Here is a 22,200-nt window from a genome sequence, read left to right as displayed (position 1 = left end):
CAGCCCCAACCAAATGCCCCACTTAACATTTGCAGTTGTATTAAACACCTTTAACAAGGACAGTGCCCATCCCTCCATTGTCTGATACATTCCCCCTACACTTCATGCAAACTGCATTGGACTCCCACATCAAGAGAAGCCATAAAGGGCTCTGTCCATGGTGCTGCTTCTTCCTAATGGACCTGACTTTTGACTCTCAATCAAGGGTACTTCAGTCGAGAGCAGCTTCTACTGGTCATATTTCTAGCCAGCCATGGTGGCACACACTTGTAATCCCAGTACTTTGGAGGCTGAGACAGGAGAATAACAGGTTCAAGGACAGCCTCAGCAAATAGTGAGGTTTTTTTGTTTTGTTTTGTTTGATGGTACTGGGGATGGAACCCAGGAGCATTTTACCTCTGAGCTACAGCCCCAGCCCTACTTTCTTATTCTTTTTATTTTGAAACAGGGTCTCACTCAGTTGCAAAGAGCCTCTCTAAGTAGCTGAGGCTGTTCGCGAACCTGGATCCTCCTGTCTCAGCCTCCCGAATGCTAGGATTACAAGCATGCACCACCACACCCGGCCAAATAGTGAGATTTTTGTCAACCTAACAAGAACCTGTTTTGAAATAAAAATATAATTGGGCTGGTGAATTTAGCTTCAAGGGTTCAAGACCCAGTGCCACAGAAAAACCTACAAAACCACATGTGGAAAGGCCACACTGCAAGAAAATATCCCAGGATTTAAAAAAAAAAAAAACTCAGGAGACATTATTAAGCTCTGTCTCACGCTGGCCCCTGGTTCTTGCCTCCTGACAGCATCTGTGTTTCCAGGTTCTGATCCTACAACTGGTACCTCATGGCACCTTCCAGTGAAAGCATTTATTGATGTTCTAAGAATGGGGAGCTAATAACACTAGTCAAATACATGTAGCTTGCCTTGAATTATGCCATTAAATTCTAAGCATCCTTGAGGTAGAAAACAATTTTCTTTTTTATAGATGTGGCATCTCTGTCTCAGAGAAGGTAGTAGTAATAGGTACCATTTATACCCTATGCCAGGCACTTCTGTGCAGTTTTAATACTGTTAACTATTTTATTTTATTTTATTTTATTTTATTTTATTTGCAGTACTGGGGATGAAACACAGGGTCATCCTATTCCCAAGCTACACTCCCAGCCCTATTTTCTTATTCTTTATTTTTTTTGAAACAGTGTCTCACTGAGTTGCAAAAGACCTCATTAAGTAGTAGCTGGGGCTATATGTGAATTGCAATCCTCACATCTCAGCCTCCCAAATGCTGGGATTACAAGCATGTGCCACCATGCCAAGCCATTAATGATTTTATAAATGAAAGAACATAAGTGATTTGCCTGGTGTCTTATGACCAGTAAGTAATTACTGTAGGCTAGTATCAAATCCAGGTCTGCCTGACTCCAAAATCTCATTCTTTCTACATTCCAGACTGTCTCTTATTTCAGACCCTTTGGTTCATTAGCAGTGATGCTCCCACAGACCCACCTTTCATTCCTATCAGAGCAATAATGCTAGCCCAGGGCATTTCTATTCCTCATAGTTCAGGTATGGCCACCAAACAACTCAGAATCTTGGTCTAATTATCCATGGCTAGGACAACAGAGTAACCCAGGAATTAAGAACTCTTTAGTGTCCCATATCCAACATCACCTCACTCTGATCTGGGTGGAGGTACCAGGGTCATCCAATCCCTTCCAAACTAGAGTGTCTGCATTCAGGCTTTTGTGGAGGATACAGAACTCATGGTTGACTTTGCTGTAATATTTCTTCTAGGTCCAAACACCACCCCCCTCGTTCTTATGCAGTGCCCATTGCTGCCGACACAGCAATTATTAACACAACCAACTAAGTGCCTTTTAATTTTGCTGCACATTTATTTGAACTACAGTCTGAATCACCTGGGAGGTGTTAGGAAGATTAAATTGATTCCAGTGACTCATTTATAAATGTTTCCAGGGAATGGCAAGAAGTTGGAGGGCTACTTCCCACCAAAGAACACAGCTCTGGCTTCCTGCCTAAAACATACATCCCATCTACTGAATCTCAAAGTGGATTCTACCATGCATCTTCATCAAGATGAAATAAATAGGGAGAGTCCTCTAGGGAGAAACCCAAGCTAGGCAAAGAAATAGGAATGGGCATGTGACAATAATGGAGGGTTGTCTAGACTGTGTATGTTTTGGTTTCTTTATTACTTGGTAACATTTGTAAATTTTGCAGAATTTAGAATTTGTGTCTTACCTTTAAAACATGCAAACCTTTCCTACATGGCAACAGTCAGTTGGGGTTTACCTTTAGCCAGTGCCTGTGCATGTCACTTTGATGTGGAGCCCCAGCCCCTTTCATTCCTTCTGATTATCTGCAGAGCTCTCAGGGATGTTTGATACTCCTGGCTTGGTCAACCTTAATGCACTGTGTAGCTTTGAGGAAACTCCTCAACCTATCCCGGTCTAGACTTTTTCTTAAATAGAGTGAGCATTGAACTTTACATTCCCCTAAGTATCCCTCCAGTTAAATCTTTCAGTAACTGACTTTCATTTTTTCCTGATTCTGAATCATTGTGGGTGTTGGCAAATTGATCTCTCCCAGCCTGTCCTATGGGTGCCACTGGCGTTAGGATTAGAATCAGTCCTAACTTAATTAGTCTTAACTGATGCCCCCTGTATGCAAAGTACTGGCAGATGGTGGTAAAACTCTAGAGCTAGGATCCCCTTGAAGGAAATGGAGTGCAACCTCTCATTTGACATATTAGGAGAATTGTCAGGTGAGCTTTACAGTGTGATGTGGTCAGGAGCAGAGTCCCACATGATGCCTGCACATGGCTGCAGGTCAACAGCTATATACTGGATGGTTGAGAGAAAAGCCAGAACCTAAACCCAGCATTCTATGCTGTTCCTAAATATGTGCAATTCCAGATATTTCCAACCCTGGTGTGAAGACTACAAGAAAAAAAACAAACCTAAATTTTCTTATAAAATTAATTTTTATTCACTTTTTATCAAATATGGATATAAAGCTGGTGATAGAAACAGAAATAGAAACACAGATCACTACCAGAATTTTTAAAGAAAGGGGATAATTTGCAAAACAAGTTCCCTGAATGTTATTATCCAGATGAACCTTTCTAGTTTCTATAACACAGCAAAGTTAGAAAAAAATAGCATATTATAGATAATGGACTGTGATTCTCCTGCCAGGTGTACATATGTATGAATAGGGGAGCCTAGAAGAGTCAGTGCTTTTAGTGCTGCAGATTATGGCAGACTGGTTCTCTTTGACAAATCATTTATTATTACTGCTACATCCATTGGGTACAATCACCGAGGCTTTATGAACAAAGCCTATCATAGTCTCTCTGGCCAAAGATCTAAACCTCTATATTTGAGATCCCAGTCCTTCCTGAACTCACTATTAAAGACCGTTTAATCCCAACCTGATCATAATTCAAGCTGCATTTTGGAGGACAGCGTGCATTAAGAAAGGGGATTGTAATTAATAGAAGACTCTGGAAAATAGAGCTCTTCTGATCTAATCTGTTAATGGTGGGGTTTCAACTAGTGTGGTCATCTACAGCAGGAGATAGTTGGGGTTCAGTGAGCAGAGACAGGAAGACTTTCCTCATCCTTCCTGTTGATAAGCCTGCCAAGGCCCCCTCTCCTTGGGGTCCCGCCCACCCCAATTGACTCACTGATGAGAGCTGTCACGATCTCTTCCATGCTTTCCAGGAAGCTAGTGAGATGCTGGGTGAAGGGCAGATGCGGGGAGGTGACCTGGGCCACCACAGCTGCAGCCTCAGCCCGCGTGGCCTCTGAGTGGCTGTCGTCCGTCAGGATGTCGGCCAAGCACAGAACACCATCCACCTGTAGATGGAGAGAGAGAGCATCCCTGTGTATCCTGAGAGGGTACCACTGCTCATGACAGTAATGAGATAGACTAAGCACCCTATTTAGCCAGCCCTGGCTTCTCAGCATGGCCCAGGACACTCTGTGGAGCCAGGGACAACCTGGTGATGAAGCCCCCTGAATGATCCACACTCTGGCACCTGGAGGCCTCTCCCTTGAGTCCAGAAGAGATCAGTGGCTCCCATGGGCTTTTGAGATAAAAGATATCAAGCCATGTGTCCAGGAACTAGATCTTGCCATCCACTATGGCATAATTTAGTAGAAAAACAGTCACCTAGAAATCTCACAAAGTTGAGCTCCCATCCTGAGCTCTCCCATGCCATACAACTTGGCACTGGTCACATAACTACTCTGAAACTATTCCCTCACCAATCAACAGAGTGTTGGGGATTTGAGAAAGAAAAATAAAATAAAAACAGGCAATGCCTGATCCAGAAAATATGCTCAAGAAATGTTGGTTACCCCCTTTTTATATTTATCAGCAGGCTGAGCCTGACCTCTTCCTTCTCCATATTGTCTTCCATCATCTGCCCCCAAAGGAAGGGGGCCACTTCCATGGAAGCCTTGTCTCTGGCCAACCAGGGAAGTACATGCCTGAAGGACATAATTGCCAGATAAAGACTTTCATTTCTCTGCTCTACCCCAGTTAGACATACTCTTGGCAAAATCATAGCTTCTGCTTATTTGGCACTAACAATGTGCCAGGTTCCATACCAAGTGTAGTTTGCTATGTTACTGTACCACTGAATCCTTGCAATAGCCTTCTGAGGTCAGTATTAATATCTTTATTTTCAGACAAGGAAACTGAAAAGAAAGTCAATGAACAGAAAGGTTCATTGACTTTCCCCAGATAGCTAACTTTAAACATCTTTAGTTTGAGATTTGAACCCAAATGATCTGGCTTCAAAACCACCCAGGTTTTAGACAGGACATTATACTTCCTCCTGAGAAGTGGTGAATGAACTCAGAATTTAGTAGATGAAATTTGGAAGGAAAGAGAGCAGTAGCTTGTCTCAGCAAGTTCAGCAGTGCTACTGCAGCCCCTCAGATGCCCCAGGACACCAGCCAGCTTGTCACCAAGCACCAGAGTCCTTCCTAATCAGGTACAGGAAGAAGGCTGTGCCGGTGTTCCCCACATCTGCCACCAGCCTAAGCCTCCTGTCCCTATATCCTGACTTCTGCAACTCAGCTCCGGTAGAGCTCCAGGGCTCTACCTTTGGTTTGACTAATTACCACCACTGAGTTCTATGTCCCTCTAAATGGCTCTTGGGAGCTGTAGGGTCCATTAGCTCTGAAAGCCTTTGGCAATCTCAGGCTCAAAGGAGACAAATGTGGAAACAGGAGCCCAGGGAACTGTCCGCGTTAAAACCCACCTGGAGGTACTTAATAAATGGAACAAACAGCAGCCAGCAGCCCCTGGCAGCACTGGACTCGGGCCAGATGTTTGACTAACAGGCCCTTGGAGATGGCCTCATTTGGGCTCAGGGAGAGGGGGGGATGCTCTTGGCTTGGAAACAGGAAGCAGCCCTATTGCCAACATAAGAAACCTCTTAATCATCTGACCCTCATCTCCCTCCCACCTTCCAGTATGAATAAAGTCCGTTGCTAAGGAAATGCAGTATCTCTAATGGGGAAACATCTCAGTCGACGCAGTATCCCTAGTCTCATCTTGGTTGCAAAAATGGGCTTGCTATCCCAGTCCCTGATTCAGTTGATAACACCAGTCAGAATCAGACCGGTATTGTGCCCTGGTCCCCAGCACATCCTTGGAGATAGACTAGTCTGAACACACCAGAGATCCCAAGGAATTGGTGGCACCCAGGGCCTGGTGCCACCTAAGGTCTGGACATCAAGCCTGTTTGCATCCCAAGATGCTGCTCTCAAACACCCTGCACACGTACTAAGCCAGGCCTCGTGCAACAGCAATGGTGGTCCAGAGGGGAGGGTCCCCTGTGCAGAGGGACAAACCACTCCCACAGATAGCTATCACACAGCATGCCTGCTCTATAGAGAGAGCTTCTAAAAGCTGCCCCTGAAGTGGCACGGCCCACACTCCAGCTGGGGAGGTGGCCCAGCCCACGCTCCATGCCCAAGTATTTCTACTATCATCTCATTTATTACACTACAAGGCCCTGTTTTTTCTGTTTCTTGCCCAGCTATATCTAATTTCCTTCACATTGCTTAAAAGCAGACTCCTGTGGCCCACCCAGACCTATTCCACCAGAATCTGGGGAAAGGCCTGGAAATCTGCTTATTAACACATCCACAGCTAACTTTTATGCTCCAGAAATTTGGAGAAATACTCCTGTGTCTGGCTTCTAGTCTGCTCCCTGCCAGCCCCACAAGCCTGGAGACCACGGCTTGTTCATGCTGGGCTATACCCGGTCTGGCATGTGAAGGCTTTCAGTAAACAGGGAACAAATTTTAAAAAGTAAGATTTGACCTAAGACTTATCGGCACATCTCAGCCCTGAGGTCTCCCTGTAGACAAGTAACAGCAGAACAGCTTTGCAGGTAGATGGATACTGTGAGCAAAGGCAGCTGCTGGAAAGGACAACACTGAAGAAATCACCAGTACTAGAAGATCCTTGATCCCAGGAAAGTGACTCTGGTGACTCTGGCCTGATGTAAACCCTGATTCCTTCGCAAACCTTAGTTTCCCAGAGGATCTGTGCAGTTCTGGCTATACAACTGCCAGCTGCCTGCTTCCAATTCATTAACCATGCTTCATATCTCTTCTGGTAATGTACTAATGATATATGTCATTCCTTCAGAAGAAGATATACACTAATGTATATATTGTGTATATATGTATAGGTACACAAATTCATACAGGATAATAAATAATAAAATGAGCACTTACATACACATATCTATATGACTAATATCCAGAAACTCTAACCTCAGAAATAAAGCCAAGAAAGGCTCCAACACTCCTTTCTTAATAACATATATCTGCTTTTCCAATGTTGGATGGGCTGTTGCCCTGAACTCTATGCTCACTATTCTTTTGTTTCCTTTAGAGTTATTGCATGCGTATATTGCTTAGTTTTACAAGGTTTTGCAGTTGCCATAAGTGGTGCCGTATTATACATGGCAGTTTGCTTTCTTCCCCAGACAGCATCATGTTTATGAAACTGCTTCCCATTTTTGCACATGGCTATGGTCCAGTATTTTCTCTGGTGCATAGTATTTTCCCACATAAATCAATTGCAACTTATTTTTGCATTCTTCTGTCAATGGGCCTTTGACTGGTTTCCCAGTTTTCTTTTCTATAATGGTCATTACAGCTATAAATTTTCTTCTAAATGCCTTTTGGTGAATATGTGCCAGTTTGTCTAGGGGTCTCAATCTAGGAATGGAGTTCTTAGAGCACAGGATTTATACAGCTTTGCTTTGCAACATGCATGTAGCGATTTATATTTCTCCCAGCAATGTACTAAGGTTACTTAACTCTCTGTCTTTGACAATTGTTGTCATCATTAGATTTTTTTAATTTGGGGCAGTTTCATGGGTTTAAAACTTGTGCTTGAGCCTGCATGTCTCCACATACCAATGAGGTTGAGAGTCTTTTCCTATGGCTTTGTTTTAACTTTGGTCTGGTTTGGTTCAGATTTTGTTTTCTGAAAGTTGGATTTCCCTACTATGAACTGCCTATTCACATGCAACTGTTCTTTTCTATTTGGTGGATTTTCATAGGGGTCAAATGTCCCGGCTTTTGGTTCTGATAACTTAGCATGCTGCCCGTCGACTCCCACCAGCCCAGATTGATCTCTGAATCCATTAGCATCTTAGCAGCTCCAACCCAGCCCAGCTCACCACAGGGGAGGGGGTAATGAAGGGCTCCACACCACTGGGCTGTGGGCTTTCTGGCTTCTGAGCCAATTCCTAGAACATTCAAATATGCACAGACACTGGAGTCCAGGTCTGAGTCCCGCCTCTTCCACTTACTAGATGAACAATTTTCTTATCTAATTTGATTATTTACCTAAACAATTTGGATAATAATATTAGTCTCATAGGGAAAGTCTCATTTTAGTTTTTCTTGTAAACTGGGGGTAAAACACATCAATCCCAGAAGACTATTAGAATTATTAAATGAGAGGCTGCAGGTACAGTGACTACCAGGTGGTGGCGCCATCATCCCACCCATCCCAACCTGGGCATGCTATCGCCTCTCTTAGACTCAGGACCCTGAGCTCTAGCTCTTTTCCCATCTGCCTGGCCAGCCTCCTGACTGGGTTTCTCTCCAGTGTCCCTGTCTTCAGATTCCTGTGAGACTGAGGAACTCGGTCATTTGGGTGGTATGTTAGTCAGCTTTCAATTACTGTGACAAAACACCCAAGAAAATAAACTTAAAAGGAAAAACAATTTTGGCTCATGGTTCCAGAGGTTTCATTCCATGACAGCTCGATGCGTTGCTTGGGCCTGTGTCAGCAGGAACACAGAGCAGATGAGTCCTGCTCTCTTCATTCCAGCCAGGAAGCAGAGCAGGAGAAGAGGGGCCAAGGCCCCAATGCACCTTCAAAGACACTCCGCCAATAACCTCACCTTCTTCTGCCAGACCCCATCTCCTAAAAGTTCCACCACCCTCCAAAAGTGCCACATCTGGTAACCAAGGCTTTAGCCTATGGCCTAAGGGAAACATTAAGATCCAAGCCATAATATGTTGGGATCTATGAGTTGACCCAATTGTTTGGACATTTTCTGAGATCACACAATCCTAAACGGGGACTATTTTTAAATGGGAGCAATTCTGAACTATAAATGATAAAATGAAAAATTAGATTTCTCCCAGCAGGGAAAACAGTAACAGTTTGTATCACCTCTGAATTTCTGTTGTTCAACAGATATTTATCAAGCACCTCCATTGTGATGTCGAACTCGGTACTGCCACAGGGATGAAGCTGAAACCAATAAGACACAGGCAGGAGGAACAAAGACAGGCAGCCAGAAACAAACAAACAAAATGGAAGAGTGAGTCAAGAAGATGAGGAGATGAGAGGGCTGGAGGGGTCTCTTTCTAGGCAGGGGAAGCCCTGGTTTCCTAAAAAACACAAAATGGCATCAATACTGAGGTCCAGAAAAGTGCCCCAAATGATTGTTGGACCTCCATTTTGTCAGCAGTTGGAAAATGAGAAATTCTTTTTCTCTTTCTTTTTTTTTTTTTTTTTTTTTTTTTTTTTTTGGTGGTACTGGGGTTCCTGGAAACCCTTCTACCTCAGGGCTGTACTCCCAGACCTTTTTATAATTTTTTTTTATTTTGAAACAGGGTCTCCTAAGCCAGTGCAGCTGGCTTCGAACCTGTGGGATCCTCCTGTCTCTGCCTCCCAAGCGCGGGGATTACAAGCATGCGCCACCACGCCTGGTGAAAGATGAGGAATTCTAAGTGTCTCAGTGTCGTTATCATTACTAAATTGCTAGGGACATAAAATTTCCGTTTATACTAAAAAATAACAATAATAAATGATACCACAAAAAGAAGTAGTTGGGAAGAAATTAACTGCTTACAAAGAACTTAGGGAATTGTATGAAGCAAGGCTCAGCCTCACTATGCTGAGATTCCATCTAACCTCAATCAGAGTGGCAAACATAAAGAAATCAAACAACAATTGCTGGCGAGGATGTGGGGAAAGAGGAACTCTTTTACACTGTTGGTGGGAGTGCAGAGTAGTTCAGCCACTTATGGAGATCAGTCTGGAGATTCCTTAGAAAACTGGGAATAGATCCACCATTTAATCCGGCTATACCATTCCTGGGTATCTTTCCAAAGGGGTTGAAATCAGAGAACTACATTAACATATGCATACCCATGTTCATAGCAGCACAGTTTGTAATAGCCAAAATATGGAACCAACCTAGATCTCCATCAACAGATGAATGGATTGCAAAATTATGGGAAGTACACACAATGGAATTCTATTCAGCTATAAAGAAAAATAAAATATTAGCATTTGCAAGAAGATGGAAGGAACTAGAGAACATTATGTTAAGTGAGATTAGTCAAGCACAGAAAGAGACGGGACATATGTTTTCTCTAATATGTTCAAGCTAGGGAGTAGTGGTAATACCAGAGGGATTCCAGATGATGGAGGGGAAATCTCAGCAAAGCTTGAACAGAAGGATAGGAGAGGAAGAAAGCTGAGGTTATTCAATGGAGGAGCTACATATGAATATGTGTAATAGCATAAATACAACATGATTAACCTGGACACTCTCTATTGGGAGGGGGGAAGGGAAATGGAGGGGGAAAGGCATGAAGCACAATGTAAAGGCACACCACTCTCAATATGTTCCACTTATAAAAAATAAAAATAAAAAAGATATATAAAAATAAATAAATAAATAAATTTGGAAATGACATTGAAAAAAAAAAAAAGGCTCAGCCTCTAAGTCTGTCTCTTACTTGGCCTCTCTGTACCCTTATTCCTGCGGAGAGTTCTCTCTATCTTGGCCCTTTCTCCTCCCAGGACCTCAGAATACTGCATTTTGAGGGCTCTTCTCTTCCCTAACTTGCTACTTCTGACCTCTTGTTCTCCCAGCTCCTCCTCCTTTGCTTCCATCTAAACTATACGGCAGCACCCACTGCTGGTCCACTCTGTCTTACCAGACAATGGCCCTAAACCCAAGTTGCCTGAATGATTCACTGCATCATTCAGGGACCTCAAAACTCATCATTTGAGGGGCGCTCAAAACTAACCAGCTCTGACCTTTTTTCCCAAGATCCTCATGTACAATTTCCAAACTGCTACTGGATCAGTTTGTTAAATTCAAAAAATATTTAGAATTTTTTCTGGCTATTCCATTGGTACTTCAAGTCTAATTCACTTAAAATAGAAGTGATAATCTTTCCTGTTTCCCTCCTCAGTCCCTTCTCAGAGCCAGGTCAGAAGTCACCTGTCTCCCCCTGGAGAGGTGGTTTCTATCCTTCCAGCTACAGTGCCACTGATCTCAGCATAGCAGGTCTGATCAGGTCCTGTGCCCAATGCCCCACTAGATTTGAGTCCCTTAAGGTAGCTCCTACACCATACTGTCTAGATCCTCAGCCCCCAACTGAGGCCTGCCACACAGCAGCTTACTTAAGAAGTGTGGGCTTAATGATGAGGAGACAGAGGCCCCGAGAGATGAGGAGATTGTCCTGGCCTCACAGCAAGTCAATGGACTTGGCCAGAACTCCAATCCCAAACTCCCCCCTCCTCGTCCTGTGTTATTGTCAATTTGGGGAGGAAAGAAAGGAGTTGGTGAGAGGCCAGGTTGGCTGGAGGCTGCTCCACTCAGCTCCTATGCTGAGTGCAGAAGTAGCCCAGCCTGAGGCCAGCTTGCTCAAACACAAGTCCTGTTTTAGGAAAGTCTCCAACTCTAAACTACCAACTTTCCCATCCCTAGTCATAAACTCCATGCCAAGATAGCAATCTCATCAAAGTACTTTCACATCACTAAAAATATGCTGCTGGAAGCACTTATAGATAATTAGTTTTTACACGGAACGGGATGGGTCTGGGCTTGAGGCCAGACTTTCCTCACGGTGGGTATGCAAGTAGGAATTAGGGTGGTCTGGCCCTGTCATTTCTGGGCAGCAGAACTGATACGCCTTGGAGTAGGGACACAGGGGGGCTGGAAAACAAGAAGTTTCATCCTGGGGAGTGGGAAAAGGAACATGGGACCTAGGCTGCTAAGAAGCCCAAGGGATTCAGAAAGCCTGGCAGATTTATGAACAGCATTCTCCTATTCGTTGCTGAAAATGCTTCAGTGGTGGCTTTTATGCAGATATTGAAGGGACACTGGCTAGTATAAAAAGGCCCATCATACATCACAGGAGCTGGTCTGCTGCTTCTTAGCTTTATTTGGGGGCAATTGTTTGGTTTTTGTTTAGTGTTTTTAGGAAAAGGTGGAAGAGTTGGTTGCTGGCTTATGACAACTAGACGTAATTATGGGAGTGCACTGAAACCCTATATGGGAGCCACGGTGGAGGGAAAATGACCCCAAATGTTCTTCTTCACTTTTTTTTATCCACTCAGATACCTAAATACTGCAAAAAAAAAAAAAAAGCACAAGTGGTCATTGTGAAGTCACTGTGATCCTACTCTGAGGCCAGGCAGGATCGATCAGTGTGTCTAGAGTTGAGTCGGAAGGAAAATTCACTTGTAGTCTAGAGAGGAGCAAGGGTCATGATCAGAAACACAAAAATAAGTGAGGGGCCCCGGGCCCCAGCAAAGCATTTGGTAGAATCAATGGGCCCATCAGTCAGGAGCAGAAATTGAATGTGGAGTAAACTAGATAGGAACAAGGTTCAGAAAAAATCTGTAATGAGGTTAAAGGGGTTACAGGATCCCCTTATAAAATGAGGACACTTTTTATGGAGTGGCAGAAGGGCCACAGCTCAACAGAAAGCTACAGAAACTAAGCAAGACTTCTAGAGGATAATAGCATCCTCCCTCAAACCAACCAACCCCAGACTACACGCAACCTCTCCTGCTATTTCAAACAATCTTTGATTGAAAGCTAATTGCTGCCAGGCATGGTGGTGCACATGTGTAATCCAGTACTTGGGAGGCTGAGAAAGGAGAATCACAGTTTATGGCCAGCCTCAGCTACTTAGTGAGGCCCTCCACAACTTTGTGAGACCCTGTTTCAAATATAAAGAATAAAAAAAAATAGGGCCGAGAGTGTAGGTAAGAGGTAGAATGCTCCTGGGGATTCAATCCCCAGTACTGGCAAAAAAAAAAAAAAAAAAAAGCTAAGTGCTAAAGTGGACAAATGCAAATGGTAATAAGTAATAGGGAATAGAACAAAGGATGAAAGAGATTATATAACCAGGTAAGTGACCAAGTCAACAGAGCAGGAAGAGAAAGGTGTGTAGGCAGAGAAAGCAGAGATGAGTTACTTAGGTGAAGAGAATCTGTGGCTTCAATCAATTAGGGGTGTAAGTTATAATTTAATAAAAACAATTTCCCAATTTCCCTGTCAATCAGATTACTTTCCTTAAAATAGATTTTCAAACAGATGCTATGAAGGTATTTGGGTTTACCTTTGGGTCATTTTTGCTAAATAAATGCTGATATATAAGAATTCCAAGTTCCCATGCTAATGTGAGTGGTACCCAAAGTGCCTCTAGACCAATGGTCCTTAAATGATTAGAATTATCTTGGAAAGTTTAAAGAGTGCTCATCTCTAGGCTTTACCACCAGAATTTTTGTATACCTGTATTGGAACACTATAATTATACATCATAGTAAGATTCAAAACAAAACATAAATATGTACACGTCACTTGGTTTATCTCCCTCCCATCTCACCCTCCTCTCCTTCCTCCTCTCCCTATGCATGTGGCTCTCTCCTCCTTTTCTGAAGTTCCTTTTTTTTGTTTTCTATTTTCTCTCCAGCTTCCACATATGAGAGAAAAAAGGCGACTGACTTCCTGAGACTGGCTGATCTCACTAAAGTCCCCTAATTCATTCATTGTCCTGTAAGTGACATAATCTTGTGCTTCTTCATGGCTGAGTAAAATTCCATTATGTGTATATGCCACATTTTCTTTATTGATTCCTCTGTCGACAGATACCTAGGTTGGTTCCATAATTTGGCTACTGTGAATTGGGGGTGTACATGTATCACAATAGTACTCTAATTCATTTAGAAAGATACCTAGAAGTGGGAATTGAGTTAGTCTTCAGTAGAGTCTTGCCATTATTATTTTTAAAAACTCTTCATACATGTCTAAGGACATCTTGGGTTGACCACCAGTGGTACAAGAAAGTTGCACAACCTTTGGTGTGGGAAGAGCCTGGCTACTTGCTGACTTGGTGAAACAATCAAGTTCTCAGAGCCTCAGTGTTCTAAGCCATTAAATGATATCATACTCAATAATTCAGTATAATTTTCAGTATTCTCCCTGAAATCAGTTACCAGACAAAGATATCCATCATAAGCCATCCTCTTTAACACTATGCTGGCCAATGCAAATGCAAAAGAAAAACTAACAAGATATAAATATAGGGGGGGGAGCAAAACTGCCATTCTTTCCAGATGGCCTGATTGTGTACCCCGTCAGGTCCCCAGGGATATAGAAGAAGCACCTACAGAACAGGAGAAGATCCTTGAAAGCTGCTCCTCTGATAAGGGATTAACATCCAGAATATACAAGGAACTTAAGAGACTTAATACTAAAAGCAACCCAATCAAGAAACAGGTAATTAGCTGGGCATGGTGGCATACATTTGTAATCCCAGCATTCGGGAGGCTGAGACCAGAGGATCATGGTTCACGGACAGCCTCAGCTACTTAGTGGGGCCCTCTGCAACTCAGTGAGACCCGGTTTCAAAATAAAGAATAAAAAAATAGGGCAGAGGAGGTAGCTTGGAGGTCAAATGCCTCTGGGTTCCATCCCTAGATCCACAAAAAAGAAAAAAAGAAATGGGCATTTGAACTAGACACCTCACAAAACAAGAAATACAAATGGCCAATAAATATATGAAAAAGTTCAACACCATCAGCAATAAGGGAGATGCAAATCAAAACTGCACTGAGATTCCATCTAACACCAATTATAATAAAAAATAATAAAAGATACAAAGAGCAATAAATGCTGCTGATGATAAAAAGAAATGGAACTTTTAATATGTTCATGGAATCAACCTAGAGATGTCCATCAACAGATGAGTGGATTATAAAATATGGGATATAGACACAGTGGAATTCTACTTAGAAATAAAGAACAAAATCATGTAATTTACAGGAAAAAGGATGGACCTGGAGAACATTATGTTAAGTGGGATTAGCCAGTCACAGAAAGCAAAGAGTCTTATGTTTTCTCTCATATATGGAAGCTAGGGATAATTGGGATACAAAGGGGCTTTAGATAATAGAGGAGAAACTCCATGGAGCAATGGAGGGGGCCTAGGGAGATCGGTAAGGTGGGGGAGGGAGAACCAAGGAAGGAAATGCTCCCACTGACATATACACATGTGAAATTACGAATACCAATCTCAATATTACGTGTGGGGAAAGGGAGGGGGTGGGAAGGGAGCTGGGAGGAAGCTCAGCAAATACTATGTGCGTGGATATCCCTATCACTCTGAACTGATGTAGACTGTTTTTTAAAAGATATACAAAATGTCAACACTGAACACTCAAAAGATAGCTGAAAAGAATTAAATATAGTCTACGGTAGGTAGAGGGATATACTTCATTGAGAATACTGTATTAAGATATTGATTTTCTAAAAATATATATTTAGGAATAAATAAATCCTAAACAAAACATCAGCAGGTATTTTCATGGATATTGTCAAATAAGTTATAAAAAGCACATAGAAATTACTAAATTATGAGACTTAAGAATTACCAAAATAATTTTTTAAAAAAAGTTGGAGGATTGATATGACCAAATATCAAAATTTATTAGACTACAGGGATTCCGTGCCATATTGGCACAAGGATGGACAGAAAAGACTAATGGAGCAGAAAAAAAAAATAAAATCCAGAAACAAAAATCAGCATATTTCCCCACTCTACTTACCGCACAGGCATGACTTCAATTTAAGGGTGAAGGGATAGTCTTTTCAATAAGTGGTGCTGGCTCAACTGGGCATCAATAAAGAAAAAGTGAACCTTAAACACCACTTAAAAAATTAATTTGAGATGACTCATAAGCCAAATGTAAAAGGCAAAAAAAGCTCCTCAAATGAAATATAAGAAAATATCTTCATGACTTTGGAGAAAATGATGATTTCTTAAATAGACACAATCAGCACTAACTACAAAAAAAAATCAATACATGAGACTTTAATAAAATGAAAAATTTCTACTTATCAATTGGCATAATTGAGAGAATGAGGAAGTAAGCTATGAGTTGACTGACAATATATATGATGAAGAAATTTTGTTGGAGGGAGCATAAATACTGGAGATTGAACCCAGGGACATTCTACCTCTGAGCTACACCTCCAGCCCTTTTAATTTTTTTTAAATTTTTAAACAGGATCTTGCTAAGTTGTTGAAAGCATTGCTAAATAGCTGAGGCTGGCCTTGTACCTGTGATTCTCCTGTCTCAGCCTCCCAAATACTGGGATTACAGGTGTGTACCACTCTATCCAGCTTATGACAGATAATGTGCATATACAGTTTTTAAATTTATAACTCAATAAGGCAGAGATAAACAGCCCAATATTTTTAATAAGCAAAAAGTCTCAGACTGACATTTCACAAAAAAAGATAATTAAATGGACAAAGGAATTTGAAACAGTACTCAAAACATTTACTCATCAGGAAAATAAAAATTAAAGCCACAATGTGGGAAATGGCCGTGAACTGGGGTAGTTGACAGATCGGAGACCACACACACAGCTATCACAAATCTACAAGCAACTTGGGGCTACATCAAAAACTTGTGTTTATGATGTAGCCTCCAAAAGAGACTTAAAAGCCCCTTTGGAAATTGCACATTTGTTGTCTGTAAATGCATTTCCATCTGCCTTTTTCCTCTATAATTTTTTTGTTCTTTCTTATAGCCTACACCTCTCTCTCTCCCTCCTCCTCCTCCTCCTCCTCCTCTTCCTCTTCCTCCTCCTTCTTCTTCTTCTTCTTCTTTCTTTCTCTCTCTCTCTCTCTCCCTCCCTCCCTCCCCCTCCCTCCCTCCCTCCCTCCCTCCCTCCCTCCCTCCCTCCCTCTCTCTCTCTCTCTCTCTCTCTCTCTCTCTCTCTCTCTCTCTCTCTCTCTCTCTCTCCCTTCTCCTCTCCCCTCTCTCCCCTTTTCCTCTCCCCTCTCCCCTCTCCCCTCTCTCCTCTCCCCTCTTCCTCCCTCCCTCTCAGTGACCAGACAACAAACCCCATGCTACCAGGGTTAGCAGATGCCTTGTCTAGACCTATGCTTTGAGGACTGGCTGCCACCTTGCTAGGCAACAAGTGCCAGACTGTTCCCAGGAAAGGGTGCTCCCTAGTCAAATTCTGCCCCAAATCTGCATGTCCATTCATCCTTTCAACCTCCCATTTCCCCTCACTGCCCCAGAGGCCTCTTCCCCTGCTTCCCTCCAAACTAACACTTGCCCCACTCCAGAAGCCAAAGGGGAAACCAATGATAATGATGGAAAGTACCGCTTGTGCACTCCGTCAGGTCCCCAAGGACCCTTGCTTCCCTTCTCGCCAGCACCAGCAGCATGTTTTTGTCTGACATTTATTTTCTGTTCTCACCAAATTGCTAGAGTTCAGCCAGGAAATGAGCACTGAATAATAGTTATGCCTGCAGCTTCTCACCCCACCACACGCACACCTCGCCCAGGTAGGGATCCATGTTCAAACTCACAGGGAAGGGCGCCGCCCGGCTCTCTTCTCATGACCACTGGAGCAACGCCGTCTACTCCCAACCCCAGGGAACAGGCGCCAGAATTGTCAGTCCAGCCAGCTTAACACCTTCTGACTTCTGTTCACCACATTACAACTTACAAAATTACTTTATATGCCACCTGATATCAGCAGGACTTTGATCAAATGAAAATGTCGAATCTCATAGGGATTAGGAAACTTTCTTCTGGTTCCTCGGAAAACCAGTAGCAAAGAAATGCCTAGTCCTGGAGACTCTCCATTAATCCCTAGCTTGTCAGCCTCCATGCAGAAAGCATGGCCAGTCCCAACTGCCCACCAGACCCCTGAGTTTGCTCACGGAGCTAAGAACTAGGGCCTCAGGCCACCGGAATTGGAGGAAGGAAGAGAGGAGAAGCTGGTACTGTCACCAGGGCTAGGTGCTGCAAAGGGTCTCAGGGACAGCCATCAGAATGACTTTTAGCTATTCTGTCTGTTACGGTTAGGCCTGGAATGTCCCCCAACAGTTCATGCATTGAAGACTTGATCTCCATGCAGCAGTGGACCATGAGAGCTCTGACCTCATCAGGAGATTAATCCATTTGATGGAGTAATAATTTGAATGGACACAGAGGCACACCCCTATAATCCCAGTACTTGGGAGGCTGAGACAGGAAGATCACTGGTTCAAGACCAGCCTCACCAACTTAGCAAGAACTTACTTAAAAATGAAAACTAATAATAAAGAGTTGGGGACATAGCTCAGTGGTAGAATTCCCCTGGGATAAATCTCCAGTACCACAAAAATAAAATGAAATTTGAATAGATTATTGGGAGTTAGGGACTAGTTGGAAGAAGTAGGTCAGGGAGGAGATCAGTGGGGAAGGAGGCCAGGCCTTGACCTGACACTGATGTCAACAACTGGAGGTAAGACACTCCCACTGGGGCACACCAGCGCAGGCAGAGGCTCCAAGCAGGGAAGCCCCATGGGTCATTAGTGGAGGTATCCAAAGGAAGGAGAAGATAACTCACAGCTATGGGGTCACTGACTCATTTCCTCTCCCCACCCTGGTTCATCAGTCCACTTTTACCCACAATGAAACAGGGCCCAGGGGATGTGGGTTTACAAACATAGTAAGCAATGAAGCTGGATACTAAACCCAGACCTATTCGCACAAGGGGTAGTGAGCTGGAGCTCAGAGGACTCCTACAGGGGCAGGCTGAAGGATTACAACTCTGACCCAGCAGGAACTGATGGCCTCAGAGAGTTTCTACTTCAAGCAGGCACAGAGCTGCCTCTCCAGGGAAGCCTGGGTGTTGGGCCGGTGTGTGTGTGTGTGTGTGTGTGTGTGTGTGTGTGTGTGTGTGTGTGTAGCGGGGGTATGTTAGATTGCAAATTTGTCTATATTCTGCTCCTGGAGGAGGCTGGCTTTATGGGAAGACACCCTTATTGTCCTGAATTTTAAATCACCACTCCTCCTTAAAACTATTCCTTACACACACACACACACACACCACCACCACCACCACCACCACCAGCCTCAGCAGCAACTGGTGGAGAAACAGCCCCCCCCCCCCAAGGGGCTGCCACTGGTGTTCTTGTCCACAAGAGGCCGCTGTTGCACAGTACATGGAGTCCAGCTGAGCTCCTGAGAATGGAGCCTGCTCTTGCAAACCCACTGTTGGGCTCCTATTGGCTCCATCCTGTTTCTAAATTCAGGTTGAACCTGGTAGGTGAGGTGCGGCCCTGAGCCAGCAGGGTCTTCCTTCAGTCTGGTCAGTGCTAACTGTAGTCTTAGCCTGGATCTGTGTGAAGAGAGGGGCACTATGCCTGATTGTGTTCTTGCTTTTTCACATCCTGTACCCCTTACGCCCCTGCACCTCTCTCTACCCTTGAGGTAGATGAACAGGAGACTTAGCATGTGTGAAAGGGAATAGTCACAATGCTCTGGGAAGGCTAGGTCACAGGATTTGTCTCCTCAAGGCTGGGGAAGATGGCATCACCTGTATCTATGCCACTCCGCCTCCAAGCACAGACAGCTGGTGGCCTGCATAACAAAGGTTTTTCAGCCAGAATCCATAGCCCCACACAGCCCACTGAAATGTTAGAAGTGATTTTAGTGATACACCGCCCTGCCCTGGGGTCTCAGGCTCTTGCCCAGGGCCCCTTTTCTCTTATGGGGGAGGGGAGGACTTCTATGAATTGAAGCACAGCAGCGGGTCCTCAGGCTCTGGGGAAGGTGGCTGCCAGTAACTGTCCTTTCTAGCTTCAATGTGCTCCTCTGCAAAGTGAGCATCTCTCCCCGTCTGCATCTCTCCCCGTTTACATCTCTCCCTGTCTGCATCTCTCCCTGTCTTCCTTGCACAACGACTGAAAATGAAACAGGCAAAAGGATGGGGGAAACTAATTCATAACAGTTTCTTTTTGCAAAAATGAACTCTTTGTGACCACCTCTGACTGGAGGAAAGGCAGGCAGTGGGGGAGATTCCTGTAAAACATAAGCTGGTGCTACAACCCCCCCCCACACACACACACACACACATCCCCCTGTGCAGGCCGCTCCCTCCTGTCCAAAGTCTCTGGGACTTGTGTGGCTAGGTACAGGCCTTTCAGCCTCCATCGCTCATCCAGCCTGGGCGGGGGGGGGGGGGGGGGGCAGTGAGGGAGCCTCACAGAGACAGGCAGCAATTTTCCCATCCCTCACCCAACCCCAGGGATTTTCTTCTTGGACCTGAAATTGAGTCCTCTTGCCCTCCCCCTGCTCATCTTTAATTTCTCTATCGATTTTCATTAAACTCTCCCCTTGGCTCCAGCACAGGGTGAACTAGCTCCTTATTTGAAAACAATAAAATAAAACAAAAGGGAGGGGGGTAGGAATGAAAGGGTGCACTTCTGAAAGCAAGATTGTCTCTGGTCCACGGCTGGAAGAAGCAATTGCTAGAACTGTCTTGGGGTTGGAGGGAGTACTGCATTCTAAGTGTCCCCCATCTCTTATGGCCCTAAATCTTTGTGCTCCTGCCCCTGAGATCCCCAGCCCCTCACTTGGACCACTGTCCCCAGTCTACTCTAGTCCACAGCCCCCTCCAGCCCCAGTCGCTGAACCAACAGGGACCAGACCTTCCCTTCAGTCACAGCTCGAATTCTACCAGGGTCACTGCCAAGTCCTCAGAACTCAGGCACTACAGAGTATCCCCAGCCCACCCTGCACAGGTGGAGACAGTGACCAGGGAAGAAGAAAGAGAAGTTAAATGGCCCCAGGCAGCGCTTCCTGCAGACAGGCATCATGCTGAGAGTCCCACCACACTGGCACACTGTGGCACCCTTGGGGGAGTCACCCCCATTTTACAGAAGAGGAAAGCAAGGATCAGAAAGAAGGGCTAGCCTCTCCTTGAGTCCTGAAGTCCTCCCCCTTGGTAATGTGGGCTACCTCGACAGCTCCAGTCTTCCAGAAGGCTGCCTTGGGCAGCGCACCTGCACACAGCCATGTCTGTCTGCTCCCATTGGACTGTGGCTCATCTCCTTGGTCCTTGTCTTCAGGTATCACACAGCAGAGGTCAGGGGAGATGGAGGTATCTGATGACCTGGGGAGACTCTCATACCTTCTCTAGGGCTGCGCAAGTTTTAAGGAACCTCTTCAAGGTTGGAGGGAAAGGAGGGAAAAGCCACACAACAGAGATGACTCCAGTACATTTCTCACTGACAATTAATTGAGCAAAACGCAGGTAGCAGGTCAGACCAGTAAACCAAGGGAGCGAGGCTAAGACTTCAACATTATCTAATTAGGCCCCAGCCTTCTCTGGTGCGTGGGCAGTTTGTGACAGCCCTGGGCACCACACCTCCCCACACACCTCTGGCTCCCACAGGCCCACCTGTTCCTGGGATTCTCCACATCACATTCCACCCTAAATACTGACCCCTGGCAGATGTCACAGAGCCTCGGAGGCCAGTAAGGACCGCCCAGATCACAGAGGGCAGCAGGTGTGGGCAGGACCCAGGGAGGAGGCACGGGCAGAGGGTGGAGCAATGAAGGCCCTCTGGTGTGTGTGGGGGGAGGGGGTGAAAGCCGTCCTGGGTGTCTTGAGAATGTCTCACACCTTTACAAATGTGGAGAGCAAGGGTGTAGATACTGGCTTCACGGTATCAAGTTTTGATTCCTGGTTATGGGTGATGGTTAGACATTTGGGCTGGTTCTGGGCCAGCAGAACAGGAACTAAATTCTGCCTGGGCCATTTATTAACTGGGTGCCCCCTGAGAAGTGTTTCACTTTTCTGAGTCCCCATTTCCTCTTTTTTAAGCCATGGGGATAATGACAGTATCCAGGAAACATGGTTGTGGTGAGGATTGAGTGAGATGGTGACAGCAAGTATTGGTGCTACAGTGCTCACCTCCCTAGGTCCTGATGTGTCCCTGCAGGGCTGCGTGTAAAGGGCCAGCCAGGCGAGCCCAGCATGGCGAGCCCTCCTGGGTGAGCATCCCTATCTCCTGTCCTTCAGCCCACAGGGTCTGACATCCAGCTGAGCCACCCCTGGCCTGGAGCACAAGTATTAAAACATTCTGGCTTTCCAGCAGCAACAAATGAGTGGGGGCGGGGGGGGGGACTAGCCTCCAGCTGTTGTAGCTGCACAGGTTTTCAGCTCTAAACAAGCTAATCCTGATCCCCCCACCCCGAACTGAAAACATCCTGCTGTGTTGCAAACCCTGAGGCCACCAAGCCATCACCTTTTGTGGAAGGTGGGCGATTCCAAGCTCCTTCTATTTCTCCTCCCATTCTCCCTGCCAAGCAGAAGTGAAAGGGGATGAGAAAGCTCATGGGACCATTTATCTTCTACTCAAAAAAGGAGACTTGGGGAGGAACAAGGGAGTTATTCAGCGCATGAAGCTACAAATGCTCAACTCATTTCCTTCATGGAGTCTATCTCTCCTACCACTGTCATGCTCTGCCGTGGTGCTATGGTGCGCACACGTACACCCACGTGTCGTGTCTGTGCT

The 22,200-nt window shown here is 44.8% G+C and overlaps 1 protein-coding gene across 3 annotated transcripts in view; it reads right to left on the bottom strand.

The window, feature by feature from the left end:
* INSC (INSC spindle orientation adaptor protein) overlaps nucleotides 1–22,200 on the bottom strand; it is a gene marked incomplete at both ends in the record, with an annotated part of 133,518 nt that overhangs the window by 15,746 nt on the left and 95,572 nt on the right. For all 3 annotated transcript variants that reach the window (XM_080712163.1, XM_080712164.1, XM_080712165.1), the window contains one exon: nucleotides 3,705–3,876. In XM_080712163.1, coding sequence (XP_080568289.1) covers nucleotides 3,705–3,876 — 172 coding nt within the window. The remainder of the gene's footprint in view (nucleotides 1–3,704; nucleotides 3,877–22,200) is intronic.

The sequence above is a fragment of the Muscardinus avellanarius genome, assembly GCF_963383645.1.
Source record: "Muscardinus avellanarius genome assembly, chromosome: 1".
Lineage (NCBI taxonomy): Eukaryota > Metazoa > Chordata > Mammalia > Rodentia > Gliridae > Muscardinus > Muscardinus avellanarius.
The sequence above is the reverse complement of the archived record's forward strand: the minus strand, read 5'-3'. Positions and strand labels throughout refer to the sequence as shown.